General features: G+C 42.7%; 1 protein-coding gene across 1 annotated transcript in view; it reads right to left on the bottom strand.

Moving 5' to 3' along the window:
• STOM (stomatin) overlaps positions 1-19,188 on the bottom strand; it is a 29,685-nt gene extending 10,497 nt beyond the window's left edge. Inside the window, exons 1-4 of the mRNA XM_077769961.1 lie at positions 19,054-19,188; positions 5,910-6,013; positions 4,109-4,181; positions 2,963-3,045 (exon numbers count right to left, since the gene is read on the bottom strand). Of these exons, the coding sequence (XP_077626087.1) occupies positions 2,963-3,045; positions 4,109-4,181; positions 5,910-6,013; positions 19,054-19,114 (321 nt within the window). The 5' untranslated portion in view covers positions 19,115-19,188. The remainder of the gene's footprint in view (positions 1-2,962; positions 3,046-4,108; positions 4,182-5,909; positions 6,014-19,053) is intronic.
• Positions 19,189-27,472: the final 8,284 nt, after the last annotated feature.

Here is a 27,472-nt window from a genome sequence, read left to right on the forward strand (position 1 = left end):
TCAGTGCTGATGCAGGGCTCGATCTCATGACCCTGGAATCATAATCTGAGCCAAAATCAAGAGTCGGATGTTCAACCGACTGAGCCACCCAGGCGCACTGAAGTAACGATTTTTTGAGGGTGGCGTGAGAGTATCCAAGTTGGAGAGAATAGCGCACAAAATGGCACAGAGGAATGGTAGAGCGAGGTTTGCCGAACTATACAGAAGTAGCACAGTTCTGCTAGAACAAAACGTGAGTGGGGGATGTGGTGATAGGTGAGATCGGGGTACGGATCGACTGTACACGCGGCACGAAGATGCCTACCAGGACGTAATTTGCCAGTGCTTCCTGCTCCCACCCTCAGGGCGGCTCCTCAGTTTGGCGTACGCGCCCTCTGACCACTGGCCCTTTGGCCTCACTCCTTCACTCCCTCCTGCACACTCTATACAGGACAAGGTGTGGGCCCCACATGCACTACGTCGCATGTCCCAGGGCCTGTGTGCAGGAGTCCCCTCTGCTTGGGTGTCCTCTCCTCTCTCTCTCCGGCATGCCATGAGACTGGCACATTGTTACTCATCATTCAAGACACAGCTCAAGTGTCTTCTCCTCCGTGAAACTTGCCAGGCAAGGAGTTAAACACTGTCCCCTTTGCGCCTTATCGCAGCGGCCAGAACTGCTGACTGACATCACTGCTTCTCTACTGGACTGTGCATTTCTTGAGAGCAGCCTGTCTTTGTTTCACTAAGAATGCTGGATCCACAGCGGGTAGTGAATAAATGGTAGATGAACCGAAATGTGATCCTAGGTACAGTGGTTGGTGCTGAGCACAGAGGGAGGGTCAGGGATGGGCTGTACCCCCCTCGTGATCCCTGGTGAGGCTCTTAAACTGCTCGACCTAGAGATTCCCCAATTGTGAGATGGCGCTAATAACACTGCCCAATTCTGCTCAAATTTCTTTGAAGGTCCAGTAAGATGTTTGTGAATGAAGCTCTTTTGAAAGTGAAAAGGGGCGAGTGTGCGTACCTCTGTCTGTTAAGCTCCCGACTCTATTTTGGCTCAGGTCACGATCTCAAGGTTCATGAGTCCGGGCGCTGCCTCGGGCTCTGGGCTGACAGCTCTAGAATTCTTTCTCTCCCCCTCTCTCTCTCTGCCCCTCCCCCACACTCTCTCTCAATCAAAAATAAATAAATAAACTTAAAAAAAAAGTGTAAAGAGCTATGTAAATGGCAAGTAATAATAATTAATGGCATTACATAGCTATTTCGTCCCTGCTAGGCATGAAAGCAGTAATCCTTTTCCTGATAATCTAAAAATACTTCTAATAGTATATTACCATCTTGTGTGAAAATTAATTATTTCCCATGATGTGATGGGAAAATGTGTATCATTTCTAAACAATTTCTTGCCCTCGTGACTCTGCCACCGCCAGAGCTTTCTAAAGCTGCGGCCTCTCTTCCTACTGTTTATTGTAGGCAGAGTATTTATCTTCCTTCATATTAAGTTCACAGGGGATCGGAAAAAGGACAGCTCGCCAAGTTCCAATCTGCTCTGCAGTCAGCGGCTCACAAGAAACAAGACGGCAGCTGGAAGGCAGAAGCTTCCAGCAAGCCTGCCAGATGCCTGTAATGTTTATGGAGGAAAATGCCCGGACTCCCAGCTACCCTGAAAAGGGCTCCTTCTAAGAGCCAACCTTCCCTGAAAGATGGGAAACCATGCAGAGAATACAGCCCAGCTCCCAGCCTTGTTGTTGTGGGTGAAAGCGATTCCTGGTGTCCCTACGTACGTGTGGATTATAAAGTCTGACCTCAACCCCTACTTGGATCGGCACCAGCAAGGAGGCTCCTGTGCTGGTGTCCGGATTTGGGGAGAAGAGAAGGCAACGTGGCCAGGCTCCCCTGCCCTGCTGAGTAGCTGGCCTTTGGCCAGGAAACACTTGACAGTATTCTTCTCTTCCTCCCTTCATACCATTTTCAGGCGTCCTATCTGCAAAGGTTATGATGCCTCCCTGGACATGTGCACCAGGCTGACCGTCACTGGGTCCCGGAAGCATGGAGCAGTGGGAAAAGCACGAGGCAAGGACCACAAAAAGCTAGACGTTAGTCTGGCTCTGCCACTGTGGTCTGGTGGGACCCCTTTGCCCCACAGCAGCTACGTGCTTTCCAGGGATTCTGCTGTGAGTTTCAACTGTGATATTACTTGTGAAACACACTGAAAGAGCATGAAGTCATTATGGTTATAAAACATTATATCCTTTATCTAAGATGCCAAATGAGCTGTTCCTAATTCTTGGGCTTCTAACCAATTTATCTAGAGTCTAATCAAGAACCTTAAGAAGAATATTGTACTAAGCTGGATTTTCTTTTCTTTTTTTTTTTAATGTTTTATTTATTTTCGAAAGACAGAGTACAAGAGGGAGGAGGGGCAGAGAGAGAGGGAGACACAGAATCCGAAACAGGCTCCAGGCTCGAGTTGTCAGCACAGAGCCCCACCTGGGGCTCAAACCCATGAACCATGAGATCATGACCTGAGCCGAAGTCAGACGCTTAACCGACTGAGCCACTCAGGCACCCCCTACACTGGATTTTCTATCAGAAATCCATAGCAGAGAACTGTGGTTGTAAAAATGATGACAAGTATGAAAATGCTAGCACTTGGGTTAACATTATGCTACACTTTGTAATAAGAAGCACTTATACAGCACCTGCTCATTTATCAGTCTCTGTTCGAAGCACTTTACATATGACATCCCATGCAGTCCTCACAAGGACGTTATAAAGGAAGTTCTACTATTATAGCCTTTATTTTACAGCTGAGGAAACTAAGGCTCAGAGAAGTTGAGGAACTTGCTCAAAGTCACACAGCTGGAAAATAGTGACCGCTGACAGTCCCTCCACCTGTGCTCTCACTGCTCTCCTCTGCCTCTCTCATTGCCAAGTACTTTCACACATGACATCTATTATTCATAGCAAAACACAACCTTACCTCCTGAGGAGGAATGTCAAATGAAATAGTTCTCATGTCCACTTTGATGAAGCTGTCAGTGCACGGCAGAATGAAAAACAAACCTGCAACAAAGAGACACAGAAAGAAAGCTATGGAGAGACACCAGCACCGAACCCTTCCGATCTTCCAGAATCCACTTAGCCGACGGAAAGAAGCCACGTCTTGGGGCGTGGGCCGGGTGCCAGCTATGCTACCCTCCTGATTACTTTCCCCACCAAACTGCTGCCGCTCAGGCCTGTGATCTCATTTCCTTACTCTGCCGTCACTGGCCGTCTTGTTTCCACATAGACCAATGCAATCCTTCCCCAGGCTTCCAGCATCTTCCCATTTCTCTCCTATGGCCCGTAAGCACAACAGTCTTTCCTGATCTGCAGAGCCCTGCACACATGCCACAAGGTCCTGCCCAGGCTGCCCAGGGCCCTCTGTAGCCCCTCTCCTGTCCCCTCTGTGCTCCTGCTGGGCTGTTCTGGGCCGTTCCCTGGGTCTGCCGTGCTCTCTTCTACATGGCTCCACACCTGCTGCTGTCCCTGCAGGGAACACCTCCCTTGAGGCCCACACCTATCCAGGCCTCAAGACTCAGCCAAGATGTCACCTTCAGCCAACACGGTCTCAGCCTACTAATTCGGGTCAGTCCCATGTCTCTTGGCTTCCACAGATAACTGCAATTACTTGATCATAATACTTATCTCACGGGGTTGTAACCGTTTTCCTTTTTGGTGTCCACTAGAGCGCAAGATCCTTGGGGGCATGAACTATCTATCCTTGGGGGCACGAACTATATTTTAGTTTCCCTTGAATTCCCAGAGCCTGGCATGCACTAGGGGCTTAAGTGAAGTTTGCCAAAAGCGATGACGGAAAGCCGTTAGCGTAGTAGGAATTCTCATGCTCAGGCTTCCATGGCTGTCACTATTCCTGGCCTAAAATAATCTTATCGGCTCAGATGGGAAGGGGAGGGGAGCTGCGGGAAGGAAAGGGTGATTGTGGCAAGACTGGCTCCGCCACTGCTATTGTTACACTTGTACTCTTTTCTGAGCCAAAAGAGAAGGGGCCCTTGGAAGGGAATTCATATCAACGGGGGGAAGAATTTCAGTCTCCAGATCAAATACCCAGGACCCTTATACTGACCTGGCCCTTTGGCTCCTCCTTGTAAAATGCGACCCAATCTAAAGATGATGGCTCTTTCATATTCTTTTATGATCTAGGTTAAAAACACAAATAATAATTTAACACGAGGGGTGCAAATATTTATATCCACTATGTATTTATACACAGCTTCATTTTTTAAAGTTTATTTATTTTGAGAGAGAGAGAGAAAGAGAGAGAGAAAACGAGCATAAGTGGGGGAGGGGGAGAGAGAGAGGGAGAGAGAGAATCCAAGCAGGCTCTGTGCATCAACACGGAGCCCGATGTGGGGCTTGAACTCACAAACCGTGACATCATGACCTGACCCGAAACCAACAGTTGGTGTTTATCCAACAGAGCTACCTAGGCGCACCCAATATAAACAGCTTCTTAGATATGTGTTTCTGCTGAAAACAGGTTAGATGCCTCTATTTTGTTTTTTTTCCTCTAAAATCCAGACAGTATCAGGGTGCCTGGCTGGGTCAGTTAGAAGGGCATGCGACCCTTAATCTTGAGGTTATGAGTCTGAGCCCCACATTGGGTGTAGAGGTTACTTAAATACGTAAAACTTAAAAATAAATAAATAAATGGAGCTCCTGGGTGGCTCAGTCTGTTAAGCATCTGACTCTTGATTTTAGGTCAGGTCATCTCACGGTTCACGGGTTTGAGCCCCACGTCGGGCTCTGTGCTGACAGCGTGGAGCCTGCTTGGGATTCTCTCTCTCCCTCTCTCTCTCACAAAAATAAATAAAATTTAAAGAAAGAACAATTAAAAAGAAATAAATAAAATCCAAACAGCATCTATAAATCACATGTCCAATGTTTAATTATCCCTCCCAAGCATGATATGTATTTGCTCTTTTAACTTACTATAAAAGCAACAGATATTCATGGTATAAAATTTGGGAAGTATAGGATAGTATCCAGGAGCGAATCCATAACTTTACTCCTCAGCTGCTAACATCATCAGTCAGTTACTCACGCATTGTTAATAAAGAAGAACAACAACAAAAAAAGCTAAGTTTCCCCTAGTTTGTCTCCCGATTCCTTAAATCAAAATAATGAACTTATCTGAAAATTCTTGGAGTATATTTTACCTCTTTAGGAATATGTAAATGATAGTTATTTGTCATAATATTAATAACTTCATGGAAAAAATAACCAGCATTTAGGTGTCATTTGCCATGTGCCATGTTGGGATATGCATGTTTGGATACATTATTTTAATCCTCATGTTGGCCATACGAAGTGGGTATTGCTGCTTCCTCCCATTTCACGGGAAGGAAACATGGCAAAGGTCACACGATAAACAATGGAGCCTCTCAGCTTCCTGAGTCCGGACAGGGCCGTCCTACATCCCAGACTCCAATGGTGAGCCTTACTCTTTTTTTGGCGCTGGGAGAACGTGAACATGCCCTTGTGTTTTTTTGTGTTGTTGTTTTGAGAGAAAAGAGTGTGAGCTGGAAAGGGGCAGAGAGAGAGAGAGACAGAGGATCTGAAGTGGGCTCTGTGCTGAACTAGGAGATGACGACCAAAGCTGAAGTCGGATGCCCAACCGACCGAGCCATCCAGGCACCTTGATAGTGATCCTTACTTTTAACCTATGAGAAAGGACCGCCTGAAAAGAAGTCCTAAAGTCCCATTACAATATGTGACTAGAGTGAACCTTCTAAAGGAGACATGAAGGAAAAAGAATTATAGGCCAGCAGGTGTCTCTCTGACTCGTTTCCACCCACATACACACAAAGGAGGTGTAGGTAGTTAGGGCTTGACTCCTTTCCAGGCGCAAGTGAAATATTCCTTACCTTTATGCACATCCATACTGATATTGGGAAAGTTATAACTGTGAACAAGAACGAGACAGCCACCAAAATCCAGCCACAAGGTCCAAGGCCTGTACTAGGGCTATCTGTGGGAAAAAAAAATACACAGCTCTCATCATCGTTTCATCATTATTGGCACAATGCTACCATCCTCAGCCTCTGTTCACTGAACACACCTATGCTGGGGGTCATCAGAGCATTTTACACAGATTTTCCTATCTAATCCTTACAGCCCTGAAGTGCAGGTGCTACTTTTTTTCCCTTTTCTCTTTTTATTTATTATTTCGAGAGAGAGAGAAACAGAGCACATGAGCCAGGGGAGGGGGGAGGGCCGGGGAGAGGGGCAGAGAGAGAGGGAGAGAGAGAGAATCCCAAGTAGGCTCTGTGCTGGGAGCACAGCTCAAACTCATGAACCACGTGATCATGACCTGAGCTGAGATCAAGAGTCAGATGCTTACCCAACTGAGCCACCCAGGCACCCTGGTGCTACTTTTTCTAATCTACTTAACATGACAAGGGCTGTCTATGTTATTTTTTTTTATCCTGCGGACATTTGTTAGGCACCTAATATTTATTATGGCTTGTGCTTTGCACTGAAGGGGTAAAAGAGAGTAAGACCCAATCCCAGCTATCAGGAAGGTTAAAGTTCAGTAGACAGGACAAACAGATCATTATAACATGGGGTGGTGAGTGCAGACATAGAGCGTTCTGTTCAGAACGTTCTGAAAACACAGAACAGGGGTAATTCACACAGGTGGGACAGAGCGGGGCTAGGGTGGGTAGGCGATGGTGATGGTACTCAGAGGGGCTTCTTGAAGGATATAACGGTTAAGGAAAAAAACCAATGAAAACGGAGGAGAAGGAAGGCAAAGAGCATGTAAGCCGAGGGTACAGAGTAACTAAAGGTGAAAACTACATGTTATTTCACTGGGCATATGCACCATGATTTATTACCCTTCTCCTGATTATTAGACACATTGCTCCTGACTTCATACATTATTAACAACGTTATGGGAAACATCTTGGGACACAGTTTTCCTCCCACTTTCCTAATTGTTTCCTTTCCTGTAACATGAAATAGCTCTTTGTCTTATTACAAAGGTAATGCACTCCTCATTGCAAGAAATTCAGAAAAGTATGAAGACGAAGGGGAAAATTACTCAATCCAGAGTTTGTAAGTATGCTTCCAAACCTTTTTCTTGTACACACACATCTTTATAAAGAAATAAAATGTGTAACCTATTTTTCTCCCTTCTATTATTTTCACCTTCTTTTTCAGCCTTTGTTGCTATGCATCTGTGCTTTTTCTAATTTTTTTATCAGTTATACTTTCATAAAGTTTAAAAAGTCCAGAAGTTCTATAAGACTAATACAAAAAGAGAGCACTCCCCTGCTTACCTCTCTGTTTTTCTTTCTTCAAAGGCAACTGCTCTGTTGGCTGAGTATTTTGGTAGATCACCCCCATGTTTCTAAATAATATGCTGATTTTGTTCCTTGCTATTTTCTTCATTTTGAGCATTACTTACTGACTTTCCACTGCGGAAGGGGATTTAGCTTTGCCCCACCCCATAAATATACCCATCTTTCTAATTACATAATTTTTGTGTGCTCATGATACAATTTTACATTTCATGCATCTATAAATGCAATTCAAAACTAAGCCACACAGGGACATCTAATTCATTTTTCTGTCCCATGCAACTTTTTGTTTTTCTCCACTATCTTGGTTTTTCCCTTTGCTGAGGGTTTTTTTTAAAGTTTATTTTATTTATTTATTTTGAGAGAGACAGAGCAGGAGAAGGGCAGAGAGAGAGAGAGAGAGAGAGAGAGAGAATCCCAAGCAGGCTTTGCATTGTGAGTGCAGAGCCCAATGCAGGGCTCAGACTAATGAACCATGAGATCATGACCTGAGCTGAAATCAGGAATCAGACATTTAACCAACTGAGCTACCCAGGTGCCCCCTCACCTTTGCTTAGGTTTTAATGTACTTATTGATTCAGCCTCAAACCGCTCATCAATGATCTCAATCTCCTCTCCCAAGGGTCAGGTCCTCCACCAATTTCACCTGCTAAGAGTCTTTCTTGGAGCCAGCTCTGGACTTGGTCTCCTGGGTGGTGTGAGTGGCTGTCCCAGTGACCGCCTTTCACTACCATCCTGGGAAACCCCTTTCACTTCCTGGCTTGTGTTTTTCCACTTTCTGTATCCAGAGTCTTCCTCATTTTTAGTTAGTTTTTCCTCTTGGTGGAGGGCAGAGGGATTTTGAAGGCCAAGGAAAACTACCACTTTTCTTATCAACCACTGAAAGGGTCTGCTCTATTTCCAGGAGCGGTTTCAATACTGAGAGGGAGATTGGCAAGGGGGGAAGAGGTAGGCCAGGCACGTGCTACGGCTCAGAAGGGCAAAGATAACAGCGAGACAGGGTTTTGAATAAATGGTGGGTCAAGAAATAAGCAGTGTTCAGGCTGAGACCTTGAGAAAGAAGAGATACAAGCTGGCAGGTCAAGTGCTCTGAAACACAGGATGAAGGAGCAGGAATATATGTTATATAGGACTTTGCAGTTTTTCTGATTCTGTGTCATAGTGGGAGGTAAACAAATGTCCTATGCATACTTGAATAAAAGTGCTCAAAGTTCATCTCCTGGAAGTTTCTAAGTTAAAATGTGTGAGGTCGTAGACATAGTTACTGTGAGGGTACTCCAAGCAAGGCCACAAGGCTGCCTGTGCAGAAAGCTCCGTCAGGCATTATCACAACTGACAATAATCACAGCAGCCATTTTTAAATGGTTTGTTATAGGCACTGTGTTCAGTTACTTTAGATGTGTATCTCATTTTGCTCTTTCCAAGCCCTGTGAAGTTAAGTATTTTTTAAAATATTTTTTAACGCTTTATTTGTTATTTTTGAGAGAGACAGAAGACAGAGGGCAAGCAGGGGAGGGGCAGAGAGAGAGGGAGACACAGAATCCAAAGCAGGCTCCAGGCTGTATGCACAGAACTCAGCTTGGGGCTTGAACCCACCTGAGCTCATGACCTGAGCTAAAGTTGGTCACCCAACTGACTAAGCCAGCCAGGTGTCCCTAAACTATTTTTTAATGTTTGTTTGTTTGTTTGTTTTGAGAGAGAGCATGCATGCATAAGCAGGGGAGGGACAGAGAGAGAGAGGGGGAGAGAGAGAATCCCAAGCAGGCTCTGCACTGTCACTGGCAGAGCCCAACGTGGGGCTGCAACTCACCAACCACAAGGTCATGACCTGAGCTAAAATCAAGAGCTGGATGCTTAACCAACTGAGCCACCGGGTGCCCCTGAAGTTAAGTATTTTTAATTCTGTTTTATAAAGGAGGTAACTGAAAAAAGAAAGCTTTCCCAAGGTCACACGATGGAGGAGGATCTGGGATTTGAACATAGATCAGCTTGCTCCAGAGCCTCTGTTCTAAGTCAATTCACTCCTTTGGTCCTCCGTCTCTGAATTAAAAAAAAAAAATCCTCATGAAAAATGTTTTCGGGTCTGGAGCACTTTCTCAAGACAGGATCCAGACTGGGAAAGTATGGCAGGAGTTCTGAGAATGAAATCTGATGTTCGTACAGAGGAAAGGCCTCTTAATTCCGGTTGTGCCTATTTATAGCAAAAGAGTCTCAAGGCTCTTTGCCAGGCTCAGGTCTAGGCTTCCAAAGTGAAATGGATTCCAAACAAGGAACAGACTGGTCAAATACTTCTCTGACAGCATTTGGTACTAAAATACTGCCCCAAACCTCCCCTCTCCAGTCAAAGTACAAAGCTCTGTGTCCTTAACATATAAGACTAGAAACTTTCTGAGGGCAGGGATGTTTCTTCTTATTCTTCTCTTATTTGAGCCCAGTCTTTCTTCGTGTATTTGTGTGCATGGGTGTGCACGTGCCCACTTTCTGTTATGACATTATTTTTAAAATTCCCAAATGAATATACGGGATTACAAATCAAGAGCAATAAGAAAGAGGTGCATATCTGGAAAACTGGACTTGGACTTTCACATCTCAAGTGCTCAGCTGAAAATAATCCATGCAGGGGCACCTAGTGGCTCTGCTGGTTAAGCATCTGACTCTTGATCCTGGCTCAGGTCATGATCTCACTGTTCGTGAGTTCGAACACTGTGTTGGGCTCTGCGCTGGTAGTGCAGAGCCTGCTTGGGATTCTTTCTCTCCCTCTCTCTCTGTCCCTTCCCTGCTTGCTCTCTCTCAAAATAAATAGATTAAAAACTCAATTAAAATCTATGTGTACACTGGGGAATGGCACCATTTCATGTTATTCTGGTGCCTTTAGAACTATCCCATTCTCAACCCTTGAAATTCTTCCCCATCTGGTTATAGCTCATAAAGGTATGTACACAAGTCACATTCCTCAGATAGGTGAGTGAGGCTTATACTTCACCAAGCTACTAATGAACTCTTTGTCGTCTGCCATTCATGGGCCAGAGGAATAGAAATTCTTAGTTACTCCCCTAAATTTCATGAAATTCATTTCCTTCAAGTTTCTCATTCATTACCTTGAAGATTGCATCCTCTCCACTAGATGTAGGAGGTAAAAGATAAATGATGAGCAGTCGGTATTCCTGAGATATTTTGGTTGATATATGTGTTCGTACTTGGCCAGGTGGGATACTCCTAAAGATTTGTGACCCCATGATACTTGGCTGTAGACACTGCTTGGCCATGGTTTATATTTTCTTTTACTATAAAACTCTTCTGAAAACTGCATAAAAATAATTTTTGTAATATTTATTTATTTTTGAGAGGAGGGAGGGGCAAAGAGAAAGGCGGACAGAGGATCTGAAGCAGGCTCTGCACCAACAGCAGCGAGCCCGATGTGGGGCTCAAACCCAACCATGAGATCATGACCTGAGCCGAAGTTGACACTCAACTGACTGAGCCACCCTGGTGCCCCAAAATAAATTTTTAACTAATCAAAGCAAGGTTTTGAAAATGGATATAAGTTTATACATGAACACTGTTTAACTGAATATTCAAATAGGGCTTATCTTCAGGGGACTAACATAGATTTTAAAAAACATCATTTTTTCTCTTATTTTAAAAGAAAAATGATCTATACCTTCATTTTTTCTAGATGGCAATTATTTTCTGCCTTGCTCTCTGTCTTTTAAACCTTTCCTATTCTACTTTTTAAAAAAAAATGTTATACATAATAATTTTCAATCTGCTTTTCCCCAATTATGAATATCTTTTCATGTCAGTACATATTCTTTATTATTAAAGGTTGAATAATATTCCATTGCTCCCTCTAATGAACAATTAGGTTCTAATTTTCTCAAACAGAAACTGTGCTTCAATGCATATACACTTAGCAAAATTTCCAAGCATCTTTGCTATGTAAATGAATTTTGTTGAAAAGATGAAATCACACAATTCTTAAATTTCTCTCATTCTGGAAGTATCTTTTATAATTAACAATAATAACCATTTACTCAATGTTTATCACATGTTGGCCACAAGCAGGTTCCTCATATACCTTTCTAAATATTTACAAAAATTTGTAAAGTAGGTATGAAATATTCCTCCTGGAGTCCCAAAGTAATAAAACAAAAAGACTTTCTGCGAAGAGACAGAACAAACAAAATCACGAAACAAATTTAAAAAAAAAAACCCACAAGTTGTACAGTAATTTTTGTTGGGCTAGCTTAAAAAAAGCAATAAAATAATCTTTGCAAAAGGATCCCGCAGGCATAATTTCAGAGCACTACATGTTGTTAATGATATGGTATCAGCTGATTCACTTTAAGGTCTACTGAACTTGGCATTACTGGAGATCATGTGCAATAATAAATTCCATTTATCACTGAGATTTTATTCTAAAGTTCAAGAGGTTAGATTTCCTCTTCAGGGAAAGGCCAGAAAGGTCTTACACAATATCTGAAAATCTAACTCAGAGTCATCTGCGTTATTACACACAAGGAAGAAAAGGATGAGCCTAAGGATTGCTGCAATGCCTGAAAAGCAGCATTTAAAGGACAATCTTTTCCTTCCCCTTTCCCGGAATGCAACTGAAACACTTCATGTTGTGAATTGCCAAGAACAGTGCAGTCTGGGTGGGGAGAGATAAGAGGGCTAGGAATTTGGCCTCAAACACACATACTAACAGCATGGTCCTAACAGCACTTTTTTAAGGGGAAACAGTGGGTGGAAATGAAAGGTCTTGGCAATATTTGAATTTTTCTTAAAAACACAAATATTCAGGATATAAGTGTTCTTTTTGGCCACCGCTATCCCTCACCAGAGAGTCTACGTCAGGATTTGCCACACTTTCCTGTAAAGGACCAGAAACGTTAGCCTTTGTAGGCCAGACGGTCTGTCGCCGTCACTGTCCTGCAGAAGCAGGCGCAGGTAACAGGCGCACAGGTGTGCGAGCTGTGTTCCAGTGAATCTCATGGATGCGGCAATCTGAATTTCACATAATTTTCATGCATAACAAAATATTCTTTTTTAAAAAAAAGGTTTATTTATTTTCAGAGAACGAGCGAGCGTGCAAACAGAGGAGCGGCAGAGAGGAGAGATAGAATCCCAAGCAGGCTCCGTGCCACTAGTGCAGAGCCCGATGCAGGGCTCCAGCTCCGGAACCGTCAGATCATGACCTGAGCTGAGATCAAGAATCAGATGTTCAACTGACTGTACCGCCTGGGTGTCCCAATCTTCTCCTTTTTTGGGAAAGAAAAAACACTTATAAATGTAAAAAGTATTCTTAGCTTGTGGGCCACAGAAAAACAGGCAATCAGCCAGATCTGGTCCACAGGCTATGTGGCCCATCCCTGGTTTAAGTCCTAGCTCTGTATTTGAGGAGAATATCATGAGTTAAATAATATATTTGATCTTTCTCTCAGGTTTTCAAGTAAGGCTACAGTTTCCCGATCCTCCGTTTCTCTCTCCTTTGTTTTAAAACAAGGGCTCTAGGGGCACCTGGGTGGCTCAGTCGGTTGAGCGTCCGACTTCGGCTCAGGTCATGATCTCACGCTCGTGGGTTCAAGCTCCGCGTCGGGCTCTGTGCTGACAGCTAGCTCATAGCCTGGAGGCTGCTTTGGATTCTGTGGCTCCCTCTCTCTGACCCTCCCCTGCTCACACTGTCTCTCTCTCTCTCTCTCTCTAAGAAATAAATAAAACATTTTTAAAATTTTAAAAAATAAAACAAGGGCTCTAAAAGACTTGATGAAGTAAAAATTCAAGGTGGAAACAGGCCAAAGGGCAGAAAAATAAGCAAATGTAAATATAAGACATACTTCATTAATGATGACATATAATCAAAATTTTAGTACGACTGAGTTTTTCAAATGCCTGGAATTTACATAGACAAGAAGGAAAGGAAACAACAGAAGAAGAGAAATGGAGGAAAATAAAGTGAAGAGAGAAACAAAAATGAAGGCAACACACCACAGAGAGAAACATTACACCAGGTGGAGTGACAGAGGGGCAGAGCTGAGCACACAATAGGGGCTCAATAAATGCATGTTAAAGAAACAATGGCATTTAGTTGGAGGCTTTCAAAGCAAAGGAACACACACTATAATCCATCTTTCAAATGATTACTTTAATTAGGCATGGTTTACAGTTCTTCGAATGCCCTAATCCTGAACCTCTAGGGAAGAAATTATTCTCTGGGCTGGAGTGGCTACAGGCCAGATGATATCAAGTTAAGAGCCATGACTTGGAGACGGTACTTTTTCCTCCTTATTACAAACTATTTAATACAAGCCATACGTGGCTACATGCACTGGATCAAAAGAACTGATACTGGGGCGCCTGGGTGGCCCCATCAGTTAAGCGTCTGATTCTTCATTTTGGTTCAGGTCATGATTTCACGGTTTGTGGGATCGAGCCCTGTTTTGGGCTGTGTGCTGACAGCGCACAGCCTGCTTGGGATCCTCTCTCTCCCTCTCAAAATAAATAAACATTAAAAAAAAAAAAGAAGAAGAAGAACCAATACTGGTGAACCATTATGGGATCTGAATCACAAATCTTAAAATGTATTTACCATAAGATATAAGAAAAAGGGAATGGACAATTCCTTTTAAGGAAGATTTCCAATACAAGGGAGTCTTTTGCTTAGCTCTAAAACAGTAAGGAACTTAAATATGTGTAAATATTTTCTTTCCCAAACATCTTGGGTATTTTCTGTAGCTTTCCTTCATTTGACTGTTTCTAGCCATAAAGCAAGAGGAAAAAGAGGTGAGAGTGTCATGAGTAATTTTAAATTTGAACCTCCTGAGTCTTAAATAGGACCCCCATTTCCTAATTGCCTATAGCCCTTCACCCTCTCTAAAAAAAACATTTATTGGGGTGCCTGGCTGGCTCTGTAGGATGGAGCATGCGACTCTTGATCCCAGGGTCATGAGTTCAGGCTCCACATTGGACGTGGAGCCTATTTAAAAATACATATATATATGTATATATATATGTGTGTGTGTGTGTGTATATATATACACACACACATATATATATAATATATACATATATATGTATGTCTCACATTTATAATTATCCTGTTCAAGGTCTACCTTCTTCACAGATTTTGGTCTTCTTAAAACAGTGCAGCGTGATGGCTTCAAAGCTGGCTTTGCCACCTATTAGTCATGTGATTTTGTGAAAGTATCTGACTTCTCTGCACTTCAGCCTACTCATTAAAAAAGAGTAGCTCCTCAGAGGGTTAGTATGAAGAGTAAATGAGCGAACATGACAGACATCTAAAGCATAACAGGTACTCAGAAAACATTTGCCAAGTAAATAATTGTTGAATGAGCTGAGTGAGTCTGCTGTTTCTTTGGGGGAAGGACAGGCCTTTAGGCGAGACAGGCTGGATCTACATGTCAGCAGACAAGCCCCCAGAATACAGTTCAGAACCGTCCTCTGTCCCAAAGCAGTTGTCAGAATGAGTATGTGTGACCTGAATATGGCCCACAGCTGGCAAGATAAAAACAGTCATGTCCAGAAAAACTGGAGAGAAAAACAATTTCATAATGTTATTAAGTTAATTACATTTAGACTAGTCCTGAAATATATTAAGAGAACAAAACCCTCCTACTTCTGTTGTTTTTTGTTTTTTTCCAGCTCCTTTACTTGGACGTCTTAAAAGCATCTACAATTAAGTTTTTCCCATAAAAGTGTTTGGAGGGCAACATCCCACTAAAAAGTGGGAAACAAGGGGCTCCTGGCTGTCTCAGTCAGCAAACATGCAACTCTTGATCTCGGGGTTATGAATTCATGCTCCACATTGGACATAATGCTTACTTTTAAAAAATGGGGAACAGTTGCATAAGGAAACTAAATCATAAGGTTCCCAATTCTCAACCGAGGCCAACAAGCTAAACAGTGGCTAAGAGTTCAGGATTTTGGTGTCAGATTCCAATTCTACCACTAGCTTTTCTCAGTAGTAACATGAGGGAAAAGAACAATACTCATCTCATATAAAAACAAAAGTAAAGTGCTTGACACTTAGGAAGTATTCAATAAACAGCAGCTGTTATTTTTATCATAACGTTAAGATCATATTGATACAGCTTGTAGGAATAAACTTTTTAGTAAGTGACTTGCCTTCTGGGACCTAAACACCCCAAAGAAAATATCAAGCCTAACAATCTGCCTGGGGACTCTGTCTGTGGAGGAGAAACAGACCACATTTGGGCAGGACTGTCTTTCATACAACTTCTTGTCCATAAATTTTAGTTTCCTCTATAATTTACCAGGTTTTCTGAATAGTCACTGTTAAAGTTTCTCATTTGATTCTTGAAACTCTGGGAGACAGTTACTGCGGTAAGATTATGCCCAAGGTAGAGAGGAGGAATTGACTCAGCAGGCTGAGACCTGCCCAAGGTGACCCAGGTAGTAAGTGATGGTACTGAGATCTCAGTTCAGATCCTTGAATTCTGAATTCCACCCCCATTTTACTATGCTATGCCACCTTACCATAAGTGCATTTACAACCGGGCAAGGTTAGTATAATTTTTATTGTGTGATATCTTACGACAGATACTTTATCGCTCGCATCTTCAAAGGCTAATCTACTGAAACATCAGGCCAAATGCTTGGGCCTTTACTAGCCTCAGAATACAGACAAAGATTCAGAAAGAATGGAGGAAGGAGAATTGACACATACTTCCTTTTTGCTATTGACCATAATCTCTACCTTTTCTCTTTCCACATTTTAGAGTGTATTATCGTGACAACCATTTATATATATATAAAATGAGCCAGCTTTAGTACACTTGGTCACTGGTTTGAGTTACTTTATGACCATTGATGGTTTAACTCAGATTAATTATTAAAGAAGTTACAAAGTTCTCCCCAATCTGATGAACTGTACAACTGAAATAAACAAATCAGTCCCTTGATTCTGCTTATTTTCAGGCATTCTCCCAAAGGAATATATTCTGTTGACATGACTCTTAATTACAATAATACATTTCTTTGCAATCCACCTGCATTATACCATTACAAAGTGAATGCACTGTCTTTAAGAAAAAGTGGTCTTGCCTGGGTTTGGTCATATTTACATTCCTAAGACTAACTGTCAGCAAAATCTTAACAGGATAGTGTTTGGGCTTTTATATTCCACTGCTTCCTTCAGAAGCAGCTTTCTGGGGATGTATTATTCAAGAGGTCTGTATCGAAGCTAGGTTCTTCTGGGCTTTCTTTGTTGTCTCTCACCTTCAATGAAGTACTGATGTTTGACAAAGCCCTTTGTTCAGATATACATTTAAAACTTTTTTTTTTAATGTGTTTTTTATTTATTTCTAGGAGAGAGAGTGAGACAGCGTGAGCAGGGGAGGGTCAGAGAGAGAGGGAGTCACAGACTGAAACAGGCTCCAGGCTCTGAGCTGGCAGTCAGCACAGAGCCCGACGCGGGGCTCGAACCCACGAACCGCGAGATCATGACCTAAGTGAAAGTCGGACGCTCAACCGACTAAGCCACCCAGGCGCCCCACATTTAAAACTTTTTAATGTTTATTTATTTTCGGAGAGAGAGAGATAGAGAGAAAGAGAGAGACAGAGTGCGAGTAGAGGAGGGAGAGAGAGAACAGGAAACACAGAATCCAAAGCAGCCCCTAGGCTCTGAGCAGCCAGCACAGAGCTGGACTCGGGGCTTGAACTCACAACCGTGAGATCATGACCTGAGCTTAAGTTGGACGTTTAACCAACTGAGCCACCCAGGTGCTCCTGTTTGGGCACACATTTTGGAGGTAGCTGTAGGATAGGGAAAATGGTTTGGAAAAACCACAGAGCCCAGGTTTGAAACCTAGCCCTGAATCACACACATGTGTGATTCTCCTGCCCTGAGCTCTGGTTTCCTTGCTGTAAAATGGTGGGTAATGTTTTCCTTGTGGAGTTGTTAGAGGGTTGCAATTAGATAATGTTTGTAAAGCACTTAGGCTATGTTTGACACGTGGCAAGCAATCAATCCACTGCTATTTAATAAATTCTAGTAATGGCTTTTGTATCTGTGTTGGCTCTCTAAGGTTTACACACACACACACACACACGTATATATATATTTAAAGACAACTCAGACTATGCAAAATTTTTTTGGTATGTATAATTTTCTGAGGGGCGCATAGTTTTCATTAGATTCTGAAAAGCATTTCTGTCTTAAAAAAAAAAAGTTAATCATAGAACCAAGAAAAAGAACTTAGAAGTGGAACCTAGTCTGTGATCACGAAAAGCAACTCAAAAAGGGGAACATGAAGAATAAAGATCATGCGTATTCCCGAAGAACCTCTACAAACAGGTAACAGTTTCACCAAACTGCTAACACTGTCCTCACCGTCCTTCTGTCTCCCACCAGAAGGTCAGGGCACAGAGGAGAGCATCCCCCGCCACCTTCCTATCTAGGAAAAGACAACCCACTATGAAAGAGGCAGACAGCAAGCTGTAGAGTCAAACTCAGATTTAAAATATGGCTCCATTACTTATAAACTGTGTGACTCTGAAGTAATTTAACCCCTTCGAGTATCAGTTGCTTCAAATACAGCCTTCCTGTTACATTGCTGATTTGGGAAGACAACTCTCCAAGGTGCTTAGCAGAGAAAAGTGAGGGAGAATTCTGTTGATGCTCCTGCGAAGGATCACTGGGCAAAGGAAATGGGACTTAAATTAGATGGGTGGACAAGGCTGTCTTTACAATCGGAAGAAGTTAAGTCCATTATAGTGTCCTTTGTGGGGTGCTGGAAAAGCCCACCCAGGCCCCTAAAATGTCTTTCAGTATATCATCCTGCCTGAAATTCCATCCTCACAAATAATTCCTTCGGATCACTATGAGCAGGCCCCAGGGAGGGAACCAGCACCCCTGGAGGTTTGTCACCTCTATTGTAACCCCCACCCCCCACCCCCAAGGAGTTAGCCAATAAAGGTTCAAGGTGATAACCCTCTCAAGAGTATTAGTTCCTTCACAGGGGAACAAAATTGAGCCACTCGAGCGGTTTCCACCTTCAGGACAGGGAAGGCCCTGGTAGGGTGGGGGTACTTATGAGTTCCTTGTGAGAAACAAAAGCGTAAAAAACGAGGTCCCCAGGACGAGGAGAGTAGAGAGGGGGCAGGATAGGGCAGAAAGTGAAGCTGGAAAGAGAGAGGAAGAATGCCAAAAAGAGACTTTCTTTTCTTTGCAAACATATGTGAGGGGCTAGGGGCAAAATCTCACAGGTCGGTCTTGCTTCTTAAAATGAAATTAAGGGGTGGGTGGGGCTGGGGGAGCAGGGATTCCTTCCAGCTCCAGAGAAGGGGNCGCCGGCCGCGAGTCACTTAAGCATTTCCTTGCCAGCATGCGTGCCAAGAGATAACGACCGCAAAGCGGGGGTGCAGGGCCAGCCATGAGGCAACGGCTGGAGCACTCGGGCCCCTGCTATGGCTTTGGTATTGGAAACGTGCCCTGCAGTGAGTGCGTCCCTCGTGTGCCAGGCACGCCGCTGTGCACTCTGCACCCTAACATCCCTAAACCTGACCCCCCAGCCCGCGAAGCAGGGTTCGCTATTCTCGGCGTCACCGGAGCTTAAAGCAGCGGTCGCACGGCTTAAAAACGGCGGAGACGAGCCTGGGACTCCCAGGCTGGGGCTCGTTCGCGAGGGAAGGGTTGGGTGGAGGCGGGCGACGGCGCGGGGCTCACCCCTGAAGGAGTCGGGGAGCCTCCGGGCTTCGGCGTCCCCTGTGTGCCGCTTCTCAGCCATGTTGCCGGAGCCGGAGACAACGCTGTCCTGTCCCAGTCGCCGAAGCCGGAGCCGAAGCCGCGAAGTACGCCCGGCGGAGACCCGGGAACTAGACCCAGCTTGCAGTCCCGCCCCCTCCCCGAGGCCCGGCCAATCCAAGCTCAGTATGGAAGAGGCCACGCCCTCCTCCCGCCCCTCCCGCGCGACAGCAAGGTGGGTGCCTCCCGCGCGGCCCGCGGACTGAGGGGCGTGGTGTGAGAGGCGCGGCGGCCGCGGGCGAGGGTTCCAGGCTAGGGGCGGCACCGGAAAGGAGGGGAGGGCGCCGCAGAGCGCCGGACGGTGGCTGAAGATATTGGGGAGGGGGCTGAGGAGGGAGCCTGAGGAAAAGGGGCAAACGGGGCAGCCCTCTGGGCAGACGAGTTAGAGGAAAATGGCGCCCTCCCTGGTCGGGTGGGATCCGCGTGGAGGCGAGGAGGCGGAGGGGCACCGGTGTGGCGGAGAGGGAGGCACCGAGGGCCCCGGGCCGAGGGGACCAGTGGGTTGCGAGCGGGAGGAACGGACGCGACACCCTGGAGCTGGAGGGAGTGACTCTCAGGGAGGTGCGTTTATTCCACAGGCTCCAGAGCACCTGCCACGTGCCGAGCGGCGGGCTCCTGGGGGGGGGTGCGGGGANGGAATGCAGCGAAGGGACCGAGGTACTCAGAGTAGCAGGGAGCGTCTGCTTTGGTTAGAGGGCGCAGGGAAGGCCTCTCTGTAAAGAGGTGATCTTGAGGTGTGACCTCAATTTGAGACGGGATCAGGCGGTGTTGGAGGTCAGAAAGGAAGCCCCAGGCAAAGCAGCTGCGAGGGTATTCCCAGCCTCAAGTTTCGTGTTGGGTGCTGGCTGAAACCTTACACTCGAAAACCAGGCTATGTTTTATTCTCACGGAGTTGTGCAGATGCGAAACGGTCAGTATGCCGATGTACCCAAGAAGGTGCACTTCTAAAAACATTTTATTTTGAAATAAACAGATATGACTGGAAGTTGCAAAGAGTGTACAGAGAGGTTATGTGTCCCTGTACCCACTTTTCCCGCAATGATTACTCACACCTTACTTACCTAGTAGGTATCAGAGCTTGGGAATTGACAGTGGCACAAGGTGTGTGTGTGTGTGTGTGTGTGTGTGTTTCTATGCCTTTCTGTCCCGTGCATAGATTGGTGTAACCACTAATGCTATCAAGCTACAGAGCTATGCCATCATCACAAAGATGTCCCTTGTGCACTTTTTTTTTTTAGTCTGCTCAGTAGTTGGCTAATACCCAACACTTGTGGTATTTGGTTAATATGAAATGGTAGACTTTGTGATTTTAGCTCTGGAGGCTTCTGGCTGTCAGGATGGAAAGTGAAGCAGGCAAGATTCTAACAGGTGTTAAGACAGCAGCTGACCATCTTTCCTGGTATGTGATAAAAGCCTGAAGCAGGGCTGTAAAGCTGACTTCCGGTCACATATGGGCAAAGAACTGTTTGTATTTTCCTGGGTGTGGAGGGCAGCTTGTGGCAGTCATTTGGTTTATAAGGCTCTTGGCGAAGATAAGGAGGGGAGTACACTACTTTAATGATCCTTCCTCTCTAAATCATCCTTGAGAAAATCCACAGCTTCATTTTTTCCATTCCGCAATGAATAAGCCCCAGAGGCATGTACTTCCTGTTTATGCTGTGGTTCCCAGGAAAAAGGAGCAAATGCACCAGTAGCCGATTAAGCCCTTCACTAGAGGAGGGCTTGATTACAAATTGCATATCATGAAAAACCTGCTTTCACTTTGCTGAAAAAGAAAACATTTCAAAATGATTTGGACGTTTGCACCCCTACTTGCTATCTTTGCTCAAGTCTCACAGCAATCCCAACAGCATTACTCCTGGAGAATTAGAAAAGAGACTTTTCCCTTTGGGAACAAAGACTTTGGTAAACACTTGTTGGCTTTGGTTTCAGATTGCATCAGTTCAGGGAACTAATTCCAGGCCCAAACCAAGAACAAGCTTTGACTTGATTTCTAAATTACTTTCAGGATGAGGTTTCCAGATATTGATTCTAAAATGCTGAATTTCGCTTGCCCATGAAACTGGTGTGTTCTGGCTTTCTCCTGTGTATTCTGTATAAATGTATTGATTAAGTATACTTTAAAAGTAAATATTAGCACGTCATCCTCTTCCTTTGGGGGAATTTCTAATCCTGAGTTTTCTTCCAGCAATGATTAGAGGTTAGAATGGTTTTTGAGAACTTTATGTTTTAAAAATGGAGACTTCTATAAAATTAAAAATAATTTGAAGAGAGAATTGCTTACAATCTTATCACCTCTAACAGAACAATTATAATTTTGGTGATTATTTTGCTCTAGCAGTTATTTAAAGGATATTTGCATGTAAGTTAAAATCAGAGTATAGTTTCCATGTTTCTTGTATGTTTTATTTTGCTGTTATTTCCCTACCGTTTCTAGGGAACCAAATTAAGTATCGATTGATGGTGATCGTGAGGATATTAAGACATGGATTTGGTTTAAAGACATACATGCACCATGAAAACATGTAATTGAATAAGTCAGAAGGAAATTCAGTCTGTCATTTTCCTATGTCCGCTCAAGAAATGCTTTCATAACAACAGGAGAATCATTATTTATTTCCTTTAAATTGGGAATCCAGGCTGTTCTCAATGCCTTTAGTGAAATCAGCCAGCCAGATACTTTTGAGGGAACAACAATATGAACAAGTTACATCTGTTTGTGGCATTTTCCTCAGGATGGAACTAACAAGTTTGATCTGTTTGTCTATGTGGACTAATTCACATTTATTGTATTACAGCAGCATTTTAATCTTATTAGCTCTTCTCTTTAGGAAATTACTCCTGGAATTGAATCATACTAAGAATTTCACCAGAGGATTTTATACATTTGGGCTGTGGCCACAGACCAATTAAACCACGGAGCTGGTAAGAGCACTGAGAGTCCAGGTTCCTAAGTCTTATGAGAATAACGAGCATTACTGAAACGTTGATGGTATTTAGTAGAGCATCTATAGGAAGGCTTTTATTAATCTGCTATTAAGCTCATTTAGCAAATATTTGTTAAGCACCTATTATGTGTGAGGCATCACTCTAGGTACTTGGGATACATCAATGAACAAAAAAAGACAAAAATTCCTATCCTCCTGGAGCTTACACTCTAGTATTCCTTTCTAATTGTGTTAGTTTGCTAGGGCTTACATAACAAGATACTACAGGCTGGATGGCTTAAATAACAGATGTTTATTTTTCTTACAGTCTTAGAGGTGAGAAGTCCAAGATCAAGAGGGAGCAGAACTGGTTTCTTCTAAGGAGCCTGTTCCAGGTGTCCCTCCTTAACTTTTAGGTGACCGTCTCTTCCCTTGTCTTCTCTGTACATGTCTATGTCCACATTTACTCTTCTTACAAGGATGCCACTCAGATTAGGGCCCACCCTAATGATCTCATTTTACCTTAAGTACCGCTTTGAAGACCTTGTCTCCAAATACAGTCACATTCTGAGGTTCTGAAGGTTAGGATTTCAACATATGAATTTCAGGGGGACGCACTTTGCCCATAATATCACATATGACTATGGTGATTCAAATCTTAGTCTTTCTCATATTCACATCTCTGAGATATTCAAAACTTTTTATGTTTCCCTGCAAAATATGTCTAGGTGACCTGTAATTATGAGCAATATTGTCCTGGACATGATATATTTTTAACAAATCCTAAAAGGAAAGTTCTTGGTTCAGAAGGATATCTCTACTTGAAATGCTGTTCCATTTACCCCATAGTCTACTCTTTTGGCAAAGTTATAAAAAAGAATAAAGAGGAAATATGTTGGAGAAGGGGTTCTACAGGTTTTTGTTTGCAGGTTGCTAGGATTCATGGTAAAATACTGTATATGAACGAAAAGAGAGGCCAATAGAATGACGTTATTTTTGGTAGTTCAAGGAATACCATTATCGTCATTTACCATCACCACTAGTTACTAATTATTTTTATCCCATGAGAAAACTAAGAGGGTTTACTCACTTGCTCAAGGTCTCACAGATTGTAACTGGTATCTGCCCCAAGTCTATATGACTCAAGTTTAAACTTTTAACTATTCAGACTTAAATGTTCCTTACACATACACTTCTGAGGAGGTGATATATCTAAGTATACCTAAATGAGTACTCCAGTTTGCCTTCAGTCTTGATATATACTTTTTTGTCCAGTGTTTGTATCATTGTTGATTTGCTGTGTCAAATGCATCTGTCTGTCTTAGATATTGAATTCATAAAGGCTAAAATCCATAACGAGGTCAGTATTGTATAGTTTATTTCATTGTACGTCTTGAATTACATTGAAAATTTAAAATAACTGTTTAAAAGTTTGGCTTTTTTCTTATACTTTTATTTTTTTATTATTATTTTTTAAAATGTAATTTATTGTCAATTTGGCTAACATACAGTATATTGTCAGGTTGGGGGTAGATTCCCTTGATTCATCACTTACATGCCACACCCAGTGCTCATCCCAGCAGGTGCCCTCCTCAGTGCCCATCACCCGTTTTCCCCTCTCCCCAACCCCTCCATCCAACCTCAGTTTGTTCTCTGTATTTAACAGTCTCATGGTTTGCCTCCCTCTCTGTTTGAAACTATTATTCCCTGCCCTTCCCCCACAGTCTTCTGTTAAGTTTCTTAAGTTCCACATATGAGTGAAAACATGATACCTGTCTTTTTCTAACTGACTTATTTCACTTAGCATAATACCCTCCAGTTCCATCCACATTGCTACAAATGGCAGGATTTCATTCTTTCTCATTGCCAAGTAGTATTCCACTGTATATATAAACCACATTTTATTTATCCATTCATCAGTTGATGGACATTTGGGCCCTTTCCCTAATTTGGCTATTGTTGAAAGCACTGCGATAAACATTGAGGTACATGTGCCCCTATGAATCAGTACTCCTGTATTCTTTGGATAAATTCCAAGTAGTGCTGTTGCTGGGTTGTAGAGTAGTTCTATTTTTAATTTTTTGAGGAGCCTCCACCCTGTTTTTCAGAGTGGCTGCACCAGTTTGCATTCCCACCAACAGTGCAAGAGGGTTCCCCTTTCTCCACATCCGCACCAGCATCTGATATTTCCTGAGTTGTTAATTTTGGCCACGCTGACCAGTGTGAGGTGGTATCTCAGTGTAGTTTTGATTTGTATTTCCCTGATGATGAGTGATGCTGAGCATCTTTTCATGTATCTGTTGGTCATCTGGATGGCTTTTTGGAAAAGTTTCCATTCATGTCTTTTGCCCATTTGTTCACTGGATTATTTATTTTCAGGTGTTGAGTTTGGTTAAATTCTTTATAGATTATGGATACTAACCCTTTACCTGGTATGTCATTTGCAGATATCTTTTCCCATTCTGTCGATTGCTTTTAGTTTTGTTAATTGTTTCCTTTGCAGTGTAGAAGCTTTTATCTTGACGAGGTCCCAATAGTTCATTTTTACTTTTATTTCCCTTCCCTTCAGAGACATGTCGAGCAAGAAATTGCTGTGGCTGAAGTCAAAGAGGTTGTTTCCTGTTTTCTTCTTTAGGGTTTTGATGGTTTCTTACTCACATTTAGGTCTTTCATCTATTTTGAGTTTATTTTTTGTGTAGAGTGAAAGAAAGTGGTCCAGGTTCATTCTGCATGTTGCTGTCCAGTTCTCTCACCATTTGCTAAAGAGATTGTCTTTTTTCCATTGCACACTCTTTCCTGCTTTGTCAAAGATTAGTTGGCCATACATTTGTGGGTGCTATTCTGGGTTCTCTATTCTATTCCATTGGTCTATGTGTCTGGTTTTGTGCCAATACCATACTGTCTTGATGATTATAGCTTTGTAGTAGAGGCTAAAGCCCAGGATTGTGATGCCTCCCACTTTGGTTTTCTTTTTCAACATTACTTTGGTTATTCGGGGTCTTTTGTGGTTCCATACAAATTTTAGGATTGTTTGTTATAGCTTTGAGAAGAATGCTGGTGCCATTTTGATTGGGATTGCATTGAATATGTAGATTGCTTTAGGTAGTATTGACATTTCAACAATATTTGTTCTTCCAATCCATGAGCATGGAAAGTTTTTCCATTTCTTTGTGTCTTCAGTTTCTTTCATAAGTTTTTTATAGTTTTCAGCATACAGATCTTTTACATCTTTGGGTGGATTTATTCCTAGGTATTTTATGGTTCTCGGTGCAATTGTAAATGGGATCGATTTCTTGATTTCTCTTTCTGTTGCTTCGTTCTTGGTGTATAGAAATGCAACTGATTTCTGCACATTGATTTTGTATCCTGCAACTTTGCTGAATTCATGTATCAGTTCTAGCAGCTTTTTGGTGGAGACTTTTGGGTTTTCCATGTAGAGTATCATGTCATCTGCAAAAAGTGAAAGTTTGACATCTTTGCCAATTTGGATGCCTTTTATTTCATTTTGTTGTCTGATTGCTGAGGCTAGGACTTCCAACACTATGTTAAGCAATGGTGGTAAGAGTGGACAGCCCTGTCATGTTCCTGATCTCAGGGGGAAAGCTCTCTGTTTTTCCCCATTGAGGATGATATTAGCTGTGGGCTTTTCATATATGGCTTGTTTGATGTTAAAATATGCTCCTTCTATGCTGACTTTCTTGAGGGCTTTTATTAAGAAAGGATGCTGTATTTTGTCAGCTGCTTCTTCTGCATCTATTGACAGGATCATATGATTCTTATCCTTTCTTCTATAAGGTGATGTATCACATTGATGGATTTGCAAATATTAAACCACCCTTGCAACCTAGGAATGAAGCCCACTTGATCATGGTGAATAATTCTTTAAATATACTGTGGAATTCGATTTGCCAGTTTCTTGATGAGAATTTTTTAATCCATGTGCATCAGGGATATTGGTGTGTAATTCTCCTTTTTTGTGGGGTCTCTGTCTGGTTTGGGAATCAAGGTAATGCTGGCTTCATATGATGAGTCCAGAAGCTTTCCTTATATTTCTATTTTTTGGAACAGCTTGAGAAGGATAGGTATTAACTCTGATTTAAATGTCTGATAGAATTCCCCTGGGAAGCCATCTGGCCCAGGACTCTTATTTGTTGGGAGATATTTGATAACTCAATATATCTATATAACTCTATATTGATAACTATAATTTTGATTTAATTTCTTTGCTGGTTATGGGTCTGTTCAAATTTTCTATTTCTTCCCATTTTAGTTTTGGTAGTGTGTGGTTGTCTAGGAATTTGTCCATTTCTTCCAGGTTGTGCAGTTTGTTGACATACAATTTTTCGTAGTATTCTCTGATGATAATTGTATTTCTGCGGTATTAGTTGTGATCTGTCCTCTTTCATTTGTGATTTTATCTATTTGGGTCCTCTTTCATTTCTTTTTGAGACATCTAGCTAGAGGCTTATCAATTTTGTTTATTTGTTTCAAAAAACCAACTCTAGGGTTCATTGATCTGTTCTGGGTTTCTTTTTTCTTGGATTCTATATTGTTTATTTTTGCTCTAATCTTTATTATTTCTCTTCTGCTGGTCTTGGGGTTTCTTTGCTGTTCTGCTTCAGGTTTCTTTAGGTGTGCTTTTAGATTTTATATTTGGGACTTTTCTTGTTTCTTGAGATAGGCCTGGATTGCAATGTATTTTCCTCTTAGGATTGCCTTTGCTGCATCCCAAGAGTTTGGACTGTCATGTTTTCATTTTCATTTGCTTCCATATATTTTTAAATTTCTTCTTTAATTGCTTGGTTGACCCACTCATTCTTTAGTAGTATATTCTTTAACCTCCATGCATTTGGAGGTTTTGCAGATTTTTTCTTGTGGTTAATTTCCAGTTTCATAGCGTTGTGATCTGAAAATATGCATGGTATGATCTCAGTTCTTTTATATTTATTGAGGGCTGTTTTGTGATCCAGTATGTGATCTATCTTGGAGAATGTTCCATTTGCAGTTGAGAAGAATGTGTATTCTGCTGCTTTTGGATGAAAAGTTCTGAATATACCTGCCAAGTCCATCTGGTTCAGTGTGTTATTCAGGGCCATTGTTTCTTTATTGGTTTTCTGCCTAGATGATCTGTCCGTTGCTGTAAGAGGAGTTTTAAAGTCACCTGAAATAACCATATTCTTTTTTTTTTTAATGTTTTATTTATTTTTGAGTGAGAGATAGAGATAGTGTGAGCAGGGGAGGGTCAGAGAGAGAGGGAGTCACAGAATCCGAAGACAGGCTCCAGGCTCTGAGCTAGCTGTCAGCACAGAGCCCGACACGGAGCTCGAACCCACGAACCGTGAGATCATGACCTGAGCCGAAGTCGGACACTTAACCGACTGAGCCACCCAGGTGCCCCGACCATATTCTTATCA

The sequence above is a fragment of the Crocuta crocuta genome, unplaced genomic scaffold (genome assembly GCF_008692635.1).
Source record: "Crocuta crocuta isolate KB4526 unplaced genomic scaffold, BGI_CrCroc_1.0 scaffold95, whole genome shotgun sequence".
NCBI classification, from domain to species: Eukaryota; Metazoa; Chordata; class Mammalia; order Carnivora; family Hyaenidae; genus Crocuta; species Crocuta crocuta.